The sequence below is a fragment of the Coregonus clupeaformis genome, chromosome 12, assembly GCF_020615455.1.
Source record: "Coregonus clupeaformis isolate EN_2021a chromosome 12, ASM2061545v1, whole genome shotgun sequence".
Taxonomy (NCBI): Eukaryota; Metazoa; Chordata; class Actinopteri; order Salmoniformes; family Salmonidae; genus Coregonus; species Coregonus clupeaformis.
Genome location: NC_059203.1, coordinates 38,064,858 through 38,084,369, shown reverse-complemented (window position 1 = coordinate 38,084,369; position 19,512 = coordinate 38,064,858). Strand labels below are relative to the sequence as shown.

Genomic DNA, 19,512 nt, shown 5'->3' with positions numbered 1-19,512 from the left:
CAGAATCATTAGAAGCAGCAGACACGGCGATCCGATTCCTCCTTTACTATTTTTATTATCCATGGAACCCTTGGCCCAGACAATTTGTCAATCAAAGGAAATAACACACATTTCCCTTAAATCTACTGATCATTTCATCTCATTATACGCTGACGATATTTTGCTATATCTAGGCAATGTATCTCAATTTCTCCCAAACACATTGAAGATCATAGATAAATTCAGATTCATCTCAAGTTGTAAAATGAATCTAACCAAATTATCTCTACTTATGGAATACCAATCATTTCGTTTAAATATTTGGGAGTAGATTTATTTCCTTCCTTAGATAAAACCATTGCCAGAAACTTTAACAGAACGCTCAAATCAATACAATCCGACCTCAGTAGATGGATAAACATTCCAGTTCCTTTAACCGGCAGAATATCTATTGTCAAAATGAATATATTATATAATATCCAGGCTCTGTCGTAGCCGGCCGGCTGCGACCGGGAGACCCATGGGGCGGCGCACAATTGGACAAGCGTCGTCCAGGGTAGGGGAGGGAATGGCCGGCAGGGGATGTAGCTCAGTTGGTAGAGCATGGCGTTTGCAACGCCAGGGTTGTGGGTTCGATAAAATAATGTAAGCGCTAACTGTAAGTCGCTCTGGATAAGAGCGTCTGCTAAATGACTAAAATGTAATGTAAATGTAATATATTGCCATGGCTGAATTTCTGCAGTTCAGTTCTTCCCATGTCGCCCCCTTCTGGCTATTGAGAAAAAATATATAACTGAGAAAACATAATTTAGGAAAATATGAAACATAATTTGGGATAAATCACAGATTCTACAGGGCCCCCCTTAGAGTTGTTTATGAACCATTATTTTACCAGGTACAGTGCATTCAGAAAATATTCAGACCCCTTGACTTTTTCCACATTTTGTTACGTTACAGCCTTTTTCTAAAATTGATGAAATCGTTTCCTCCCCCCTCATCACCCTCATCACACAATACCCCATAATGACAAAGCAAAAACAGGTTTTTAGAAATGTTTGCAAATAGAAAAATAAAAAAAAACTGAAATATCACACAATAATGCCTTGCATCCCCCCAATGGTCCAAATGTGTAATCCGTACCCTTGGCAATATCAGAACATTCACAAGATTTGAAAGACACAAACATTACCAGGCAACTACTTTTAAAAAATATATATATTTACAACTTAGGTCAGCTATGCTGGTCTATGGAGTCCCTTGGAAAACCCAACTACCAAACCATCCAATGATGGGATTTATAAACAAATTAAAAACATTGCCCTTGAACATTACTGTAACTCCATTATACTACATTTCTCTTGACATCATGTAATGTTGATTGTACCAGTGACAGTGAACTTGTCAGGTTTTGATCCTAACTAAAGATTTTCAGATCTGAGTTTGTCAGCACTAATAGCTAATGAACCTCATAGAGGACAATATGCCTGGTTTGGTTTTACTCTTTCTAACTCAACCCAGGTATCAGTAATTAACAGTTCTCTCTTTACATCTCCAACCACAAGGAGGCAGATTGTCTCTTATTCCACATCAAGTTACATTAAAGCCAGAACTGTCAATCAATGACATGGCAAAAGAGACATCACAGGAGTGTGTGTGTGTGTGTGTGTGTGTGTGTGTGTGTGTGTGTGTGTGTGTGTGTGTGTGTGTGTGTGTGTGTGTGTGTGAAGAGAGAGAGAGAGAGAGAGAGAGAGAGAGAGAGAGAGAGAGAGAGAGAGAGAGAGAGAGAGAGAGACAGATAATGATGACTGAGGCGGTATGATCAAACCATGTCTGTGAGGGGAGAAGCCAGCTTGAAGCCTTTTCATCTCTAATAGAGGCTTGTTTTTATTGCTAAGCACATCATGCACCTCCCATTCGTGTGTGTGCATGCATGCGTGTGTGCATGAGCATGAATGTGTGTGTGCTTTTCTGGTAGTAGTGTTTATGCATAAGTACTGTGTGTTCAAGTTTGCGTATATGAGAACTGCACCGCATATAGTGTCTGCTATGCTGAGGTCAGTGTGTGTTTGCTTTGCTGCAGGCAGTATGTGTTTGGCTTGTCGGTTTGTGTGTATAAGTAGTGTGTGTGAAATACTGTGGCTGGTTGAGTGTCTGCCTGCCTGCTGTATGTCCGTCTGTCTAACCCCAACGCCCCCCCCCGGGTGTTATTATTAGCCACTCAGAGCTTGTTGGACAGACTGACAGCTCGTCACGAACACTGCTAAAACGGACACAGCAGTTTACACACCCCCTCATCCACCACCCCAACATAGCCTCACCATCCCCCATGCACACACTCACACCCCGCACACACCCTGTACAACCGCCCCCCCCTACACACAAACACACCGTTCACACACTCTAAACTCCCAAAAAAGCTCTGTGAACCACAGCCAGAGGGAGCCACACGTCTGACGCCAACTCCAAAGGACAACCGGGGGTCAGTGTGTGTGTGTGTGTGTGTGTGTGTGTGTGTGTGTGTGTGTGTGTGTGTGTGTGCGTGCACGCATGTGTTTGTGTACATGAGTGTGTATGTGAGTGCATACATTTGCGTGTGTGTCTCTTTCTCTCTATGTGTGTCAGAGAGTGAGTGAGCTACCAAGGTAGGCATCATCGTACCGCCAATGCCATCATTGTGTGGGACTTTGGTATGGGACAGTGTGAAAGCTGTTACAGGTTATTTGTGGTAGGAGAAGGAGAGGCCCTTTACCAAAACTGAGCTCTTCTCTGTTGACTGTCATAGCATCATTTCAAAAGAAATTACAGTTTGGGTTTGGCTGAGCAATCCCACAGCTGGAGTCAGAACACAGGGGCCTGGAGACCTGTGGGTAGAGAGCGCTGAGTTGGCTGTTGGCTGCCCCTCTGTTGTACGTTAACACGTTAGCATGTTATCGGGCCATGGCTTTGTGGGGTCTGAGTATCACCCAACTGATAACTGACCCCCCTCTGCATGAACCTGGCACCAGCTGACCCTATAGCCAGGGGGGAAGAAACGAGAGAAGCAGCCACCATGTAACTCTGACTGTCTAAGTTTCATAGTGTAACTTAGAATTTTTTTTGACACTACAGACCTTGTTCACCTAAAAGTACAAATGAAAAATGAAGAGGTGCTTTGCTCAAGTACTGTCACATACAGTGAGGGAAAAAAGTATTTGATCCCCTGCTGATTTTGTACGTTTTCCCACTGGCAAAGACATGATCAGTCTATAATTTTAATGGTAGGTTTATTTGAACAGTGAGAGACAGAATAACAACAACAAAAATCCAGAAAAACGCATGTCAAAAATGTTATAAATTGATTTGCATTTTAATGAGGGAAATAAGTATTTGACCCCTCTGCAAAACATGACTTAGTACTTGTTGGCAATCACAGAGGTCAGATGTTTCTTGTAGTTGGCCACCAGGTTTGCACACATCTCAGGAGGGATTTTGTCCCACTCCTCTTTGCAGATCTTCTCCAAGTCATTAAGGTTTCGAGGCTGACGTTTGGCAACTCGAACCTTCAGCTCCCCTCCACAGATTTTCTATGGGATTAAGGTCTGGAGACTGGCTAGGCCACTCCAGGACCTTAATGTGCTTCTTCTTGAGCCACTCCTTTGTTGCCTTGGCCGTGTGTTTTGGGTCATTGTCATGCTGGAATACCCATCCACGACCCATTTTCAATGCCCTGGCTGAGGGAAGGAGGTTCTCACCCAAGATTTGACGGTACATGGCTCCGTCCATCGTCCCCTTTGATGCGGTGAAGTTGTCCTGTCCCCTTAGCAGAAAAACACCCCCAAAGCATAATGTTTCCACCTCCATGTTTGACGGTGGGGATGGTGTTCTTGGGGTCATAGGCAGCATTCCTCCTCCTCCAAACACAGCGAGTTGAGTTGATGCCAAAGAGCTCCATTTTGGTCTCATCTGACCACAACACTTTCACCCAGTTCTCCTCTGAATCATTCAGATGTTCATTGGCAAACTTCAGACGGCCCTGTATATGCGCTTTCTTGAGCAGGGGGACCTTGCGGGCGCTGCAGGATTTCAGTCCTTCACGGCGTAGTGTGTTACCAATTGTTTTCTTGGTGACTATGGTCCCAGCTGCCTTGAGATCATTGACAAGATCCAGTTCTGGGCTGATTCCTCACCATTCTCATGATCATTGCAACTCCACAAGGTGAGATCTTGCATGGAGCCCCAGGCCGAGGGAGATTGACAGTTCTTTTGTGTTTCTTCCATTTGCAAATAATCACACCAACTGTTGTCACCTTCTCACCAAGCTGCTTGGCGATGGTCTTGTAGCCCATTCCAGCCTTGTGTAGGTCTACAATCTTGTCCCTGACATCCTTGGAGAACTCTTTGGTCTTGGCCATGGTGGAGAGTTTGGAATCTGATTGATTGATTGCTTCTGTGGACAGGTGTCTTTTATACAGGTAACAAACTGAGATTAGGAGCACTCCCTTTAAGAGTGTGCTCCTAATCTCAGCTCGTTACCTGTATAAAAGACACCCGGGAGCCAGAAATCTTTCTGATTGAGAGGGGGTCAAATACTTATTTCCCTCATTAAAATGCAAATCAATTTATAACATTTTCGACATTAGTTTTTGTTGTTAATCTGTCTATCACTGTTCAAATAAACCTACCATTAAAATGATAGACTGATAATTTCTTTGTCAGTGGGCAAACGTACAAAATCAGCAGGGGGTCAAATACTTTTTATCCCTCACTGTACTCTGTAAAATGTCATTTTCTACATGATGCAGGGTATTTCCTTAGTTTTCCTTATCAATTCACATGGTCAGCTAATGCTCCATGGTTTGGATCTATTGACACAACTCCTGCTGAGACTGAGGCATTCCTAATATGGACACCGTAAAAGATTATCTGAGAGAGAGAGAGAGAGAGAGAGAGAGAGAGCGAGAGCGAGAGAGAGAGCGAGAGCGAGAGAGAGAGCGAGAGCGAGAGAGAGAGCGAGAGCGAGAGAGAGAGCGAGAGCGAGAGAGAGAGAGAGCAGGAGGGAGAGAGAGAGAGAGTTTGGATGGTTGAAACGAATATGGTTGTTTGGGTGATTGAATAAAACCTGTGTAGAATGTCATACATATACACCTAACAGGACACCTGGGTGTCAAGTACCTTTCTTACTTAACTTCAAACAGATTTTCAGGCAGAATCTGTTAATCTTTGATGTTTTTATATGTTGACATATCTTATTTACCCAAAATAATACTGATAAAGCATATTCAGAGACACAATAACTCAGTCATTGGTTAGAAATGTTATAGAAATGAATTTCAAGAATAATTTCTCTATACTAAAGCCATGATTGTCAATGTACATGTCTACATTTCATTTTTTGTGGAAATATTTACATAACATACTGTATGTATGAAAACTTTACTGTTGTTTAAATATCACAACAAAAAAAGATGCGGAGTGGTATATGGCTCGAATTATGGAGAATAAAAATGAAGCAGGCGTGAGGAACCCATGAGCCTTTAGGGTCACAGATTTTGCTGGTTAATGGTGTAATTCAACTTCTTCAACACATACTTGAATTATAAATAAGGATAGAGACATCTAACCACTTTTCCATTTAGCACTATATTTACACCTGGAAGAACTGATTTAGTGTCTCACTATCCCAACATTATCCAGTCATCAGCTGATTAACAATAACCTTCACACACTCTGCAAGCAGATTAGGGTTTCCCTAGCTGGGGCACATCACAAACAGATCTGGGACCAGGCTAGGGTTCCCACCCTAGATTTACATATACAGAACCTGGCTCAGAGTATGGAGTAGTAGGCCTACATTTTACAGATTGCTACTTCACATCAACTGTCCCATTTCAATCTGCTCCCAAGTCATCTTCTTTATTAGAAGTTGCGTGGGCGTGTCTTCATCTCCACACTCTTAAAGGAGTAGCGCTCTCCACTGCGGCTGTCTGTCAGGATGTACCAGGTGCCCCAGTAAATGCCGTTGGTCAGCCCGCTGTAACGCCCGCGGTAGTACCGTCCATTCGGGTTAGCCGCCAGGCAGGCGTCGAACCACCAGCCCGCACCGTAGTACTGTGCACAGTTCCCCGAGGTGTAGCGGTCGTGGTCACGGTCGTTGGTGCTGAACGCTCGGCCGTCGTGGTTGTAGCGTTTGCTGTAGCTCAGGGCATTGCCCGCGTCACCAGAGTACTCCCGTGCTGTCAGACGGTACCTGGGAGAAGGAGAGACAGCATTTACCCAGCGTTCATAACCAAGTGGGAAGGTGGTATTTACCACATATGACTAGGACAAATCCACTTGAACGCCCTTCTAACTGGTAATTACTAGTGGGACACTCATCTATCATCCCTGATCTCCGACTTCTCCCACATACTGACCTCTGACGTCACCTACTAAGGAAATGACCTCGATAACAGGATTTTCGGCAGTTAAATTCAACAACAAAATATTATTTATAAAAATCTATTAAAAGTGTTTTTGAACACTATAATTTGTTTGCGAGCACGATAGCTGTACTTTTAGTTTATGGTTGACGCAACTTGTTTGCCATTAGCCAATCGGCTTATCTCAATGAGTTCAAAGCACATGAATGCATCAAACTCATATTTACTACTTCACAACTGGAAATCGCCACCTTCCCACTTGGTTATGAACACAGCATAACACCATGAGTAGTGAGTGATAGTGTACTATGTTGTTAAAGAGATATTATGTTCACTCCAAAATCAAAGTTTGTCCTATGTTTTTTGATGTCAAAAGAGGTCTAATGTTGAGATGAGTCCACGTCATACTCCACCAGTTGTGTAGATCCAGATACATGCCTTAATTCCAAATGAATGGGAAAGATAGTCAACGTCTAATTTCAGGCTGTGCCTATCCTCCCATTCAGATGCCGTGGGACCTGAACTGATCTCGACATTATACCACTTTTGTAAAAAAATATATATATATTTGACAATCTTTGATTTTGAGGTGAACAATCTCTTTAATTTGTGTATAATATACACTGTATATCTTAGTCTTCCTATCTGTCTGTGTGTTTGTATGTTTCCATTACTTCTGTGCCTCTGCTGCCACTCTAAATGTGTTGTAGGTGGCTTGGCGTTTCTGCTTGTGCCAGTCCTCCAGTTGAATACGCAGCAGGTGTTGACCAGTGTTGGTAAGAGCATGCAGCTCTGCGTTCCCCAGCCAGTGTTCTCCCTGTGGGGAACCAAAACCCTCACGGTACTCCTGCCACGTCCGATTGAAGTCCACAGAGCCATCTCTCCGTCGCTGGAACATCGTCCACCCTCCGCCTGCCGTCTCCATGTCACACTCTGCCTGGGGAGGGGCAAAGGTCACAACTCTTGGACATCCGACACAATAATGATGAGGTTTCCTTGACCATTGCCAATAGTAGAGAGGATATAGGGGGTGATTATTGAGATACAGTATGTAACGCATTGAGACATTTTACTGTAATCAGTGGCCTTGTGGTTTGAGTGTTCGCCCTGAGATTGGAAGGTTCGGAGTTCCATCCCCAGCCGAGTCATACCAAAGACTGTAAAAATGGAACCCGGTGCGTCTCTGCTTGGCACTCAGCATTAAGGAGATAGATTTGGGCTAAGGCCCTGCGATAGACTAGCGTCCTGTCCAGGGAAGCTGCCTCACGCTACAGAAACAGGAGATAGGCTCCTGCTCCTATGAGCCATTCTGGCTTGCACAAGCAAGGCTACTTTACTACTGTAATCTGTAACATCAGCTCCCTCCTTGTCTGTTTTTTCTCTCCCCTCCAAGCTCTACAGATGGTGCATAACACACATACTGTAAACAGGTTGTTTGCATTTTGTGTGTGTAAGTATTAGGAGGTACCTCGACTGCAGGTCTGCGTGGGTCAGGCTGGATGGTGAAGATTCCGTTCTCTTTGATCCCCAAACGATAGATCTCAGCACAGTCCTGAGGATGCAGCCTCGCTGAGGGGGCCACTGCAACACACACACACACTTGCGCTCTTACATCTGTATATTCTGTACGCACATGCGCACACATGCACTCAAGTACACACAAGCATACATACACAAACACAGAGTACACAACACAGAGTACACACACTGCTCTCACCTGTTGGAGGGTGTTGTGTGATGCTTCTCAATAGTAGTAGCAGGTCTTTCACTCCCTCTCTCCCAACCGCTGCCCCCTCTAAACACATAAAAAAAAGAAGAGGTTGTGTGAGATTGAGGACCCATCCCACTGTAGTTATATATAGCAGTTATCTTCTGATCTGCTGTAGTAGTTATATGGTGGTTTTGTGAAGGTTCAAGAGTTGTGCACTGGGTTGTGATATACCGCTGAGCTTTCTATCGGCCTTACTCATCCCAAACAGAGCCTTGCATTCCTGTGCACTCACCTCTGACCGACACAGAGCAGGCCTCACTAAGGCTTTGTTTACTGTGTGTGTGTGTGGCCCTCTTAAGAGATAGCAGAGACACCGTCATTGTGTGGGTGTTGAGTGTTTGTGTAGAGAGAGATCAAGAGATTGAACAGGAGGATACACAGAAAGAGAGAAGATAAGTAGTAACAATGTGTGCATCAGTGTGTATGTGTGTGTATATGTGTGTGTGTGTTCGCCATGCTCCTCACCCAGTCGTCTGGCCATAGCCCTGAGGGCCTGGCTGTGACAGTGGAGGTCACACTCTGTCAGCACTGCAGCCATCAGAGCCAGAATGGCCCCCAGCGTGTCCCCTCCCTGGCCCCTGGGGGCCCCCGTCTCCTGGAGGGAATGCAAACAGCGCTGCAACTGGACCAGACGCTCCGACACATCCCATGCCTGCAGAGACCACACACAGCATTACAGTCATGACATGACACACACACACAAGCACGTACCAGCATTTACAGTCACATCACACAAACACAAACTGACACTAAGGCATGCAAAGTAGATGACTGCCACAGACTCAATCACTCAGTCACACTTACATTCCTCCTAGCCATGTCAGTGAAACACCTGTCATTGCATGAGCTCAGCAAAGCCATATGATGAGGACATTTATAAACCCAACCCTAATTTTACTCCCTTTGATTGTTATCCCTGGAAAGCGTCTGTCAAGTGGTACAAAGTGGAGAGTGCCCCTTATCCCCAGAGTAGGGACCTGTTGCCCACTCTCCACATACTATACCACTGACACTAATGCTTAAGACACCAGACACTACCCACTGGGCACAGACGTCAGTTCAATGTCTATTTCACATTGGTTCAACATAATTTCATTGAAATTACGTGGAAACGTTGACTCAACCAGTGAGTACCCAGTAGGTATCTATGCCACTATGCTACAGAGTTGGGCTCAATTCCATTTCAATTGGCTGAGTGACATTATGTCCATAGTCACTGTTTCAGCAGCCTAAACTTTACCACCCGCCACAGAAACCAGAGGGACATGGTGTGTCAGACTCAGATACTCTTCCCCCCGCATTATCTAATCACCCATACAGAACAAACATTGTCCAGGCCTTCCTCTGTACCACCCAGCTCAGAATGATCATTGTTTGGTGTGTACAATACCTGAGTCAGTTATATCAATACATCACTCATTCTATTGGGAAAAGCACAGGAAATGACCTCAGATTGACCTGGTGATGTCACTCACCTCGAGCTGGACCTGTCGGACTTCTTGTCTGTGTTCCTCCCTCAGAGGGGGGTTGGAGGCAGCCAGGGGGGCGACCACTACCCTGCAGCCTGCCGTCCCGGGGCTCCCCTCACACCCCCCTGACCCTGTCCTCGCAGGCGGAGCGGCCACCAGATTGTCCCTGCAAGGGGGGTGGGAACAGGCGGGGGGTGCATCCGGGGGGGACAACACGGCCCCCACACACAGGGACAGCAGTGGGAGCATGCCGAGAGAGCCCAGTGGAATCATGGGAAAACTCCTAAAATAATTTGAAAAGCTGGCAGAATTCAGTCTCTCAGACACCTCTGTGTTTCGTTGTTTACTGTCCCTCCTGACACCGGTTTTCACCTTAAAGCTGTTCCGCCTTGCCAGCCTCTTGGACTTGGGTGCCCACACGTCTTAAGTGCCACTTGTCCTCTTTTTTTTGTCTTTTTTGTTGTACTTGATGGGTCTCTGCTCCACTCCTGAGTCCGTCGGCTTGATGCTTTGTTTGAAGCCTTGGATGGTGTCACTCCACGCTCTGCCCATATAACCTTCTTCTATTTCTGTGTGAACTTCTTCATCTTTTTTTGTCTCTCCATCTCTTTTTTTAATCTAATCTTCCTGTAATCCTGATCTCTGTGGCTGTCTCTTTCTATCTGTGTTTCTATCTATATACCGATTTCATCCTCTCCACTTCTCTCTCCCTCTGTTTCTCTTTCTCTCTCTCTTTCTGTTAGTGAGGTTCCTTTGGTTCCACCTTTGGTTCCACCCCCTCCTACCTCTCTCTCTCTTGTTCTCTCTCTCTCTCTCTCTCTCTCTCTCTCTCTCTCTCTCTCTCCCTACCTCTCTCTCCCTACCTCTCTCTCCCTACCTCTCTCTCTCTACCTCTCTCTCTCTCTCTCTCTCTCTCTCTCTCTCTCTCTCTCTCTCTCTCTCTCTCTCTCTCTCTCTCTCTCTCTCTCTCTCTCTCTCTCTCTCTCTCTCTCTCTCTCTCTCTCTCTCTCTCTCTCTCTCTCTCTCTCTCTCTCTCTCTCTCTCTCTCTCTCCCTCTCTCTCTCTCTCTCTCTCTCTCTCTCTCTCTCTCTCTCTCTCTCTCTCTCTCTCTCTCTCTCTCTCTCTCTCTCTCTCTCTCTTTCCCTCTGACAGTCAGTGCCTGTCTTTAACTCTCCCCTGTTAATGTGTGTCTGTGTGACAAAATGTGTATGTGTATTTGTGACGCTTTTCCTCCAAGAGGCCAAATCTTTTCTAGCACTACCGTCTCTTGTATACCCCCACCTTTCTCACCCCATACCTTTAGTTTATTGGTGGATGTGTTCACCAACTGAGTTCCTACCAGGTCTTAAAGACTAGGCACTCAATAGGGGAGAGCAGTCAGGAATTCGTCCATTAACACTAGGGTCATCCCTACTCATTAGGATGTGCCAAATGGACACACTAACAGAATACACACCCACGGACACACAGTCTGCCCACAGCAAAGGGGCAAAGACACTTCCAGTGAACTGACCCCCATTCCCTTTGGCCTGTCAGACAGTTTGCATACTTCAGCCACGTCCTCCCAGTATGTGTTCAGTCAGTCAGGAATGGAGAGCAGTCCATCATCCCTGTCCCAGTGTCCCTTCTTTGGACAAGCATGAAGGACTGAATGACTTCAGGGAGCTCAGAATCTCAGGAAATATCAGGGTAAGATCGGACACAACAGCACTTTGATGATGAAGTATAGAGCTGAGCAGCTGCATTCTAGATCAAAAACCAGACGCAGAACAGAACCTTGAGTTAGAATCACAAAGTTCTATTATGGAGCCTTGAATCAATATAAATTGTATATTTTACTTATGAGATTCATTATACAAATCATTCAGCTACAGACAGTAGAGACAACAGAGAGTAGCTCCTCAACATCTGTGGTGATGATTATGCTCAGGCAAGATAGTGTTCAGAGCCTCTGCCAGAAATGAACGAAGACTGCCCTCTAGTGGTACTCATATTTGCTGTCTCCATCAAAGAAATGTAATAATAACCAATAGCGCTCCTAAACTACATTTTCAGCCCTACATGAAAAACAAAATAGGCTACTCTTCCAGATATTAGGCAGGGGCTATATTATGCTATGTGCTATAGACTACAAATGTGTGGTATGTTTCGAGCCAGTCTGCTTTGGGTAACATAATACGCCAACGTTTTATGGAGCATAGTGTAGCTCAGTTGGTAGAGCATGGCGCTTGCAACGCCAGGGTTGTGGGTTCGATTCCCACGGGTGCCAGTATGGAAGAAAAAAAAAAATTATATATATATATGCTCTCACTAACTGTAAGTCGCTCTGGAAAAAGAGCGTCTGCTAAATGACAAAAAAATAAAAAAAGCCATATACGCTGTTCATTTATACGCTGCTCCTACTGCTCATGGTGTTCTTTAGCCTGGCATGTTATATCAGAGCAAATGTGCTATTGCAATTTGGAGAACTTTTAAGAATAGATTAATTTACATCTGGACAGTAAAAAACAAAAGCCAAGGTATTTACAAACTTATTAAAGATCAATTTCTGGTGCAGTAAGTGGGCGTGGTGTATCATGTTTGTGCGTGATTACGTTACAGCGCGGTGATGCAAGACTAGTTGTTTTGGAGGAAGTGAGAGAAAAAAATCAGTCGCGAAAAGAAACCAGGGCAAAAGACAAGACAACAAAATCTGAACTAAAATTATATAGCTAGATATTTGTATTTACACTAATGTGAAGGGAGTCTGAAAATAGTCATCGGGGAAGCTGAATATCAAAGAGAGATAAGCATCGCAAGCTACAGGCACCAACTCGATACATTAACGCATTACGTTAGCTAGCTATCTGTTTTGCCCGTGACAGTTATTCAAATCCAGCAAGAGGCTGACCTGAGACAATACAGCAGGTCGAAAACAGCGGTCTGGTGTGTTGGAAGTCGAAGGTAAGCTCTAAGATATAATTAACTAGCTAATGACTGCGACATACTATAACATTATTTCATACGAAAAGCTTTTGTTCATGGTCTAACGTTACCGACGCGACGGGGGGAATGCAAGACATGGGTGACGGTCACAGTGGGGCGGCCTCTTGCAGACGAATTGAGCAATAGGTCGAGGACGTGTAACCGTGGGCCTCCTGTCCTGTCAGCTCCGACAGAGTGAACATTGCGTTCTAATGTGGACATGTTTTCCATTAACAACTTGGAATGGAGAGTTTGAACAACAACGACGCCGCAAATTGAAGAGGTTCAGGACCTTTCAAATAGCTAAGCTTCCATGTTTAAAAACCACAAATATTTTATGGAACATTACATATCATTTCTTTGTACAAAAGATTGATTCACGCATTGTTTGTTAGATATGTCACACGTAGGATCCCAGTGAGTCGATTGTAAAACAAACGTCTTATTGGTCCTGAGCTTGGGGAAATCTTTCTCCCATGTGATCCGACTTCTATAATGCAGTGTCATGGGTTGCAGATTAGGCGAAGACTGGGGTTGTTAAAGTAACAACTAACTTTACAGTAGGATTCCTATAAATCCCATTTAACAGTTATACTAGTTTATATTATGACAACTATTCATTAGTATTTTGGTTATATTCAGTTGGAGTGTTGGTTATAAACTCAGCAAAAAAAGAAACGTCCTTTCACTGTCAACTGCGTTTATTTTCAGCAAACTTAACATATGTAAATATTTGTATGAACATAACAAGATTCAACAACTGAGACATATACTGAACAAGTTCCACAGACATGTGACTAACAGAAATTGAATAATGTGTCCCTGAACAAAGGGGGGGTCAAAATCAAAAGTAATAGTCAGTATCTGGTGTGGCCACCAGCTGCATTAAGTACTGCAGTGCATCTCCTCCTCATAGACTGCACCAGATTTGCCAGTTCTTGCTGTGAGATGTTACCCCACTCTTCCACCAAGACACCTGCAAGTTCCCAGACATTTCTGAGGGGAATGGCCCTAGCCCACACCCTCCGATCCAACAGGTCCCAGACGTGCTCAATGGGATTGAGATCCGGGCTCTTCGCTGGCCATGGCAGAACACTGACATTCCTGTCTTGCAGGAAATCACGCACAGAACTAGCAGTATGGCTGGTGGCATTGTCATGCTGGAGGGTCATGTCAGGATGAGCCTGTAGGAAGGGTACCACATGAGGGAGGAGGATGTCTTCCCTGTAACGCACAGTGTTGAGATTGCCTGCAATGACAACAAGCTCAGTCCGATGATGCTCTGACACACCGCTGCAGACCATGACGGACCCTCCACCTCCAAATTGATCATGCTCCAGAGTACAGGCCTCGGTATAACGTTAATTCCTTCGACAATAAACGTGAATCCGACCATCACCCCTGGTGAGACAATACCGCGACTCGTCAGTGAAGAGCACCTTTTTCCAGTCCTGTCTGGTCCAGCGACGGTGGGTTTGTGCCCATATGCGACGTTGCTGCTGGTGATGTCTGGTGAGGACCTGCCTTACAACAGGCCTACAAGCCCTCAGTCCAGCCTCTCTCAGCCTGTTGCGGACAGTCTGAGCATTGATGGCGGGATTGTGCGTTCCTGGTGTAACTCGGGCAGTTGTTGTTGCCATCCTGTACCTGTCCCGCAGGTGTGATGTTCGGATGTACCGATCCTGTGCAGATGTTGTTACAAGTGGTCTGCCACTGCGGGGACGATCAGCTGTCCGTCCTGTCTCCCTGTAGTGCTGTCTTAGTCGTCTCACAGTACGGACATTGCAATTTATTGCCCTGGCCACATCTGCAGTCCTCATGCCTCCTTGCAGTATGGCTAAGGCACGTTCACGTAGATGAGCAGGGACCCTGGGCATCTTTCTTTTGGTGTTTTTCTGAGTCAGTAGAAAGGCCTCTTTAGTGTCCTAAGTTTTCATAACTGTGACCTTAATTGCCTACCGTCTGTAAGATGTTAGTGTCTTAACGACCATTCCACAGGTGCATGTTCATTAATTGTTTATGGTTTATTGAACAAGCATGGGAAACAGTGTTTAAACCCTTTACAATGAAGATCTGTGAAGTTATTTGGATTTTTACGAATTATCTTTGAAAGACAGGGTCCTGAAAAAGGGACGTTTCTTTTTTTGCTGAGTTTAGTTCCACTACAACCTAGGCATAATACTGTGCTTTCCAGCTAGGCATTTCATCAGCATAGAGATGACTCAGTGCCCTTTCCCCTCGTTAGAGCATCAGTGTCAAACTCACAGTATCTCCAGCTGCGGGAGTCAAACTAGCAGGGACTCAGGTGCTGCTGTCAACCTGGTAGCGTTGAGGGTGTTAAGTATGTGACATGTTTGGAAATGAGTTAATCTCATCAGGGTTATTTATGCACAACACATCTAGCCTATATTTAGAGTTTGTGTCTGAATGTGCCACTGTATCTGTGGGTGTATGTGCATACAAATCATTGAAGTGACTGGTCCCAGCTGCCTCTCCACCTCTCCCTCCCTGTGCAGTGTTCAGAATCCAACATCATTGACAGAGGAGACGGAGGGCAGAGGGCATCAGACCATAACCAAAGAACACTGTTTGGGATTTGCTGGAGTCATCGTGTTATGCATGATGTCATGCTACTCCCACAAGAGAACAATGCCTACTATATTAATGACCATGAAATGTGAAATACAACCATGAATCACTGCCTACTCTAGCGAGCACAGTCAGACGATCAACCCGGTATTCTAGGAATCCGTTCTTCAAGTTATGGAGAACCTCTATAAATACTGGAACTCAAGACTACCTGACCCCTAGCCTCTCTGAGTTGGAGGTCAAAGGTCAGTAGTCTTCTCTGTAGTCATGTACGAGACTGTGGTGTTGGCATGCCCAGTGGGCCATCCTGAAGGGCTGTTCTCCACGCTCCAGAGTCAATACACTGGCCCTGTTCGAATGCTTTAAAAGTTTGCCCTTTATTCCTTGTTTCCTTTGGGTAAACACAGGTCATAAGTGTTGGGAAGCCAATGAGTTCTTCAAAGAAGCGAGAAAGCGAGGATTTTCAAAGTATTCAACAATGGCCCCTACCTCACTACACTTCACTAGTCAATGGAGAGCAGAGCAGGAGGACTGAAGGGGTTCTTGTACTCAGAGGAAAACTAGAGTGTTTGGCCAACTCTGGTGTCTGTGCAGTGCCTTAAATTAGACTGTTTGTAAATATAGCCGTCATTATCATATCAATGTTGGATTTATGATTATGGCTAAACAATCTTTAAAAGTCTCACAGGTGGAGCAGTTGTCTGTAGTTAGATGTCTGCTGGCGGTCGCCTATGGGTTGTATTATGAGTACAGATCCAGAGGCCTAGTTAGTATTTTGTCAATAGAAAGACAGGGCTTGTTAATGGGCTATGACTTGTTCACAGAGCGAGACAGAGTGGATCACAAGGTCTGGACGCGAAGGGTCACTGACCCCACAGAGCCACAGCTGGGACAACTGAGAGAGAGAGAGAGAGAAAGAGAGAGTGACATCTATCCAGGTGTTGTGTAAGTGTTGTTATTTTGGAACCTTTTTTACAAGTGTCTGCTCTGAAAATGGAGAGAAGTGTCAGGCTTTGGCCAGATGGGACATCCCTGTGTTTCACTTAATTAAGGGAGAGTGGAGACTGGAGAGAGTGCTGTGGATGGATGGGAGGCTTGGGCAGTGTATACTGGGGTATTTGGAAATAGCCAGGGGATAATTATTCAATAAACTATTTATTTTGACGTTTTTTAATACTACATTTGAATATTTGTAGCTACTTTTCAAGTGTATACATGTAGTCAACTTGTGCAATACGTTAGGAGATAAAATGCTTTCTTAATTTCACCACATTATTTTCCATTATGAAGCTTAGCATTAGGCCCCAGTCACATGGTGTTTGTTTACAAGTACACAACAACGAGAGACTGGAGCCTTGTGAGTCACCCACTGTTGTGCAGCACACGCCAGGTGATCTAGTTACTCTATGGAATTCACAACTAAATGTTTGGCAGCTAGATATCTTATAACTATTAAGTTAACTGTCTAAAATGTGCTAAATGCTCTGCAGTTGTGCATTTGGTTTGCTAATTTAGTAGCAAGTTATCTAGCGAAGTAGTTAGCTTCTTGCAAAATCAAGCTTCTCTTGGTAACAGCAGAGAATTCCCTCCTGGCTCAAGAGCCTTGCTGTTTAATATTTGTTTTGTGCGTGCTGCAAACTGTCAGTAGCATTTCTGAGTTACTTGTATAACTTTGAGCTGGGATGTCTGTCCTGCAAATAGGGATGGGCATTTGCAATTTTTTGACTGTTTGAGTACTCGCAACAGATCGCAACAATGCCTAATTTATCATAACCATTATTGTTGTGTGCTTGTATCCCACAAGACATGCCACCAGAGTTCTCTTCACAGTCCCCAAGTCCAGAACAGACTATGGGAGGAGCACAGTACTACATAGAGCCATGACTACATGGAACTCTATTCCACATCAGGTAACTGATGCAAGCAGTAGAATCTGATTTTTTTTTTAAACAGGTAAAAATACACCTTATGGAACAACAGGGACTGTGAAGAGACACACACAAATCAAATCAAATCAAATTTTATTGGTCACATGCGCCGAATACAACAGGTGCAGACATTACAGTGAAATGCTTACTTACAGCCCTTAACCAACAGTGCATTTATTTTAAACAAAAAAGTAAGAATAAAACAACAACAAAAAAGTGTTGAGAAAAAAGAGCAGAAGTAAAATAAAGTGACAGTAGGGAGGCTATATATACAGTAAAATAAAGTGACAGTAGGGAGGCTATATATACAGGGGGGTACCGTTGCATAGTCAATGTGCGGGGGGCACCGGCTAGTTGAGGTAGTTGAGGTAATATGTACATGTGGGTAGAGTTAAAGTGACTATGCATAAATACTTAACAGAGTAGCAGCAGCGTAAAAAGGATGGGGTGGGGGGGCAGTGCAAATAGTCCGGGTAGCCATGATTAGCTGTTCAGGAGTCTTATGGCTTGGGGGTAGACGCTGTTGAGAAGTCTTTTGGACCTAGACTTGGCACTCCGGTACCGCTTGCCGTGCGGTAGCAGAGAGAACAGTCTATGACTAGGGTGGCTGGAGTCTTTGACAATTTTGAGGGCCTTCCTCTGACACCGCCTGGTATAGAGGTCCTGGATGGCAGGGAGCTTTGCCCCAGTGATGTACTGGGCCGTACGCACTACCCTCTGTAGTGCCTTGCGGTCAGAGGCCAAGCAGTTGCCATACCAGGCGGTGATGCAACCAGTCAGGATGCTCTCGATGGTGCAGCTGTAGAATTTTTTGAGGATCTGAGGACCCATGCCAAATCTTTTTAGTCTCCTGAGGGGAATAGGCTTTGTCGTGCCCTCTTCACGACTGTCTTGGTGTGTTTGGACCATGATAGTTCGTTGGTGATGTGGACACCAAGGAACTTGAAGCTCTCAACCTGTTCCACTACAGCCCCGTCGATGAGAATGGGGGCGTGCTCAGTCCTCTTTTTTTTTCCTGTAGTCCACAATCATCTCCTTTGTCTTGGTCACGTTGAGGGAGAGGTTGTTGTCCTGGCACCACACGGCCAGATCTCTGACCTCCTCCCTATAGGCTGTCTCATCGTTGTCGGTGATCAGGCCTACCACTGTTGTGTCATCGGCAAACTTAATGATGGTGTTGGAGTCGTGCCTGGCCATGCAGTCATGGGTGAACAGAGAGTACAGGAGGGGACTGAGCACGCACCCCTGAGGGGCCCCCGTGTTGAGGATCAGTGTGGCAGATGTGTTGTTACCTACCCTTACCACCTGGGGGCGGCCCGTCAGGAAGTCCAGGATCCAGTTGCAGAGGGAGGTGTTTAGTCCCAGGATCCTTAGCTTAGTGATGAGCTTAGAGGGCACTATGGTGTTGAATGCTGAGCTGTAGTCAATGAATAGCATTCTCACGTAGGTGTTCCTCTTGTCCAGGTGGGAAAGGGCAGTGTGGAGTGCGATAGAGATTGCATCATCTGTGGATCTGTTGGGGCGGTATGCAAATTGGAGTGGGTCTAGGGTTTCTGGGATTATGCTGTTGATGTGAGCCATGACCAGTCTTTCAAAGCACTTCATGGCTACAGACGTCAGTGCTACGGGTCGGTAGTCATTTAGGCAGGTTATCTTAGAGTTCTTGGGCACGGGGACTATGGTGGTCTGCTTGAAACATGTTGGTATTACAGACTCAGTCAGGGACATGTTGAAAATGTCAGTGAAGACACTTGCCAGTTGGTCAGCACATGCTCGGAGTACACGTCCTGGTAATCCGTCTGGCCCTGCGGCCTTGTGAATGTTGACCTGCTTAAAAGTCTTACTCACATCGGCTACGGAGAGCGTGATCACATAGTCGTCCGGAACAGCTGGTGCTCTCATGCATGCTTCAGTGTTGCTTGCCTCGACGCGAGCATAGAAGTGGTTTAGCTCGTCTGGTAGGCTTGTGTCACTGGGCAGCTCGCGGCTGTGCTTCCCTTTGTAGTCTGTAATAGTTTTCAAGCCCTGCCACATCCGACGAGCGTCAGAGCCAGTGTAGTATGATTCAATCTTAGACCTGTATTGACTCTTTGCCTGTTTGATGGTTCGTCGGAGGTCATAGCGGGATTTCTTATAAGCGTCCGGGTTAGAGTCCCGTTCCTTGAAAGCGGCAGCTCTACCCTTTAGCTCAGTGCGGATGTTTCCTGTAATCCATGGCTTCTGGTTGGGGTATGTACGTACGGTCACTGTGGGGACGACATCATCGATGCACTTATTGATGAAGCCAGTGACTGATGTGGTGTACTCCTCAATGCTGTCTGAAGAATCCCGGAACATGTTCCAGTCTGTGCTAGCAAAACAGTCCTGTAGCTTAGCATCTGCGTCATCTGACCACTTTTTTATTAGCCGAATCA

The 19,512-nt window shown here is 45.3% G+C and overlaps 2 protein-coding genes across 3 annotated transcripts in view; one reads left to right on the top strand and one right to left on the bottom strand.

The window, feature by feature from the left end:
- Window positions 1-5,207: 5,207 nt before the first annotated feature.
- si:ch211-157b11.8 (fibroleukin) lies at window positions 5,208-10,321 on the bottom strand. The gene is made up of 6 exons (XM_041892890.1): window positions 9,624-10,321; window positions 8,614-8,800; window positions 8,095-8,172; window positions 7,846-7,958; window positions 7,052-7,314; window positions 5,208-6,205 (listed from the first exon to the last, which is right to left on the bottom strand). Exons 1-6 carry the CDS (start codon window positions 9,888-9,890, stop codon window positions 5,875-5,877), a joined length of 1,239 nt encoding a protein of 412 aa, XP_041748824.1. The 5' UTR covers window positions 9,891-10,321; the 3' UTR covers window positions 5,208-5,874.
- Window positions 10,322-12,225: 1,904 nt separating this feature from the next.
- Window positions 12,226-19,512, top strand: part of LOC121577595 (ras-related protein rab7-like) — a 45,865-nt gene continuing 38,578 nt past the window's right edge. Inside the window, exons 1-2 of one of the 2 annotated variants that reach the window (XM_041891327.2) lie at window positions 12,226-12,560; window positions 15,995-16,115. The gene's annotated coding sequence lies outside the window, so the exon portion shown is untranslated. The remainder of the gene's footprint in view (window positions 12,561-15,994; window positions 16,116-19,512) is intronic. The other variant, XM_041891326.2, reaches the window with a different exon arrangement.

Bases quoted from the DNA above. Each gene is read 5' to 3' on its own strand.
- si:ch211-157b11.8 (XM_041892890.1), bottom strand. From the start codon at position 9,890: ATGATTCCACTGGGCTCTCTCGGCATGCTCCCACTGCTGTCCCTGTGT. The intron at 7,959-8,094 runs GTGAGAGCAGTG...TGTGTGTTGCAG, and splicing joins CACACAACACCCTCCAACAG to TGGCCCCCTCAGCGAGGCTG. The intron at 7,315-7,845 runs GTACCTCCTAAT...GCCCCTCCCCAG, and splicing joins CACGCAGACCTGCAGTCGAG to GCAGAGTGTGACATGGAGAC.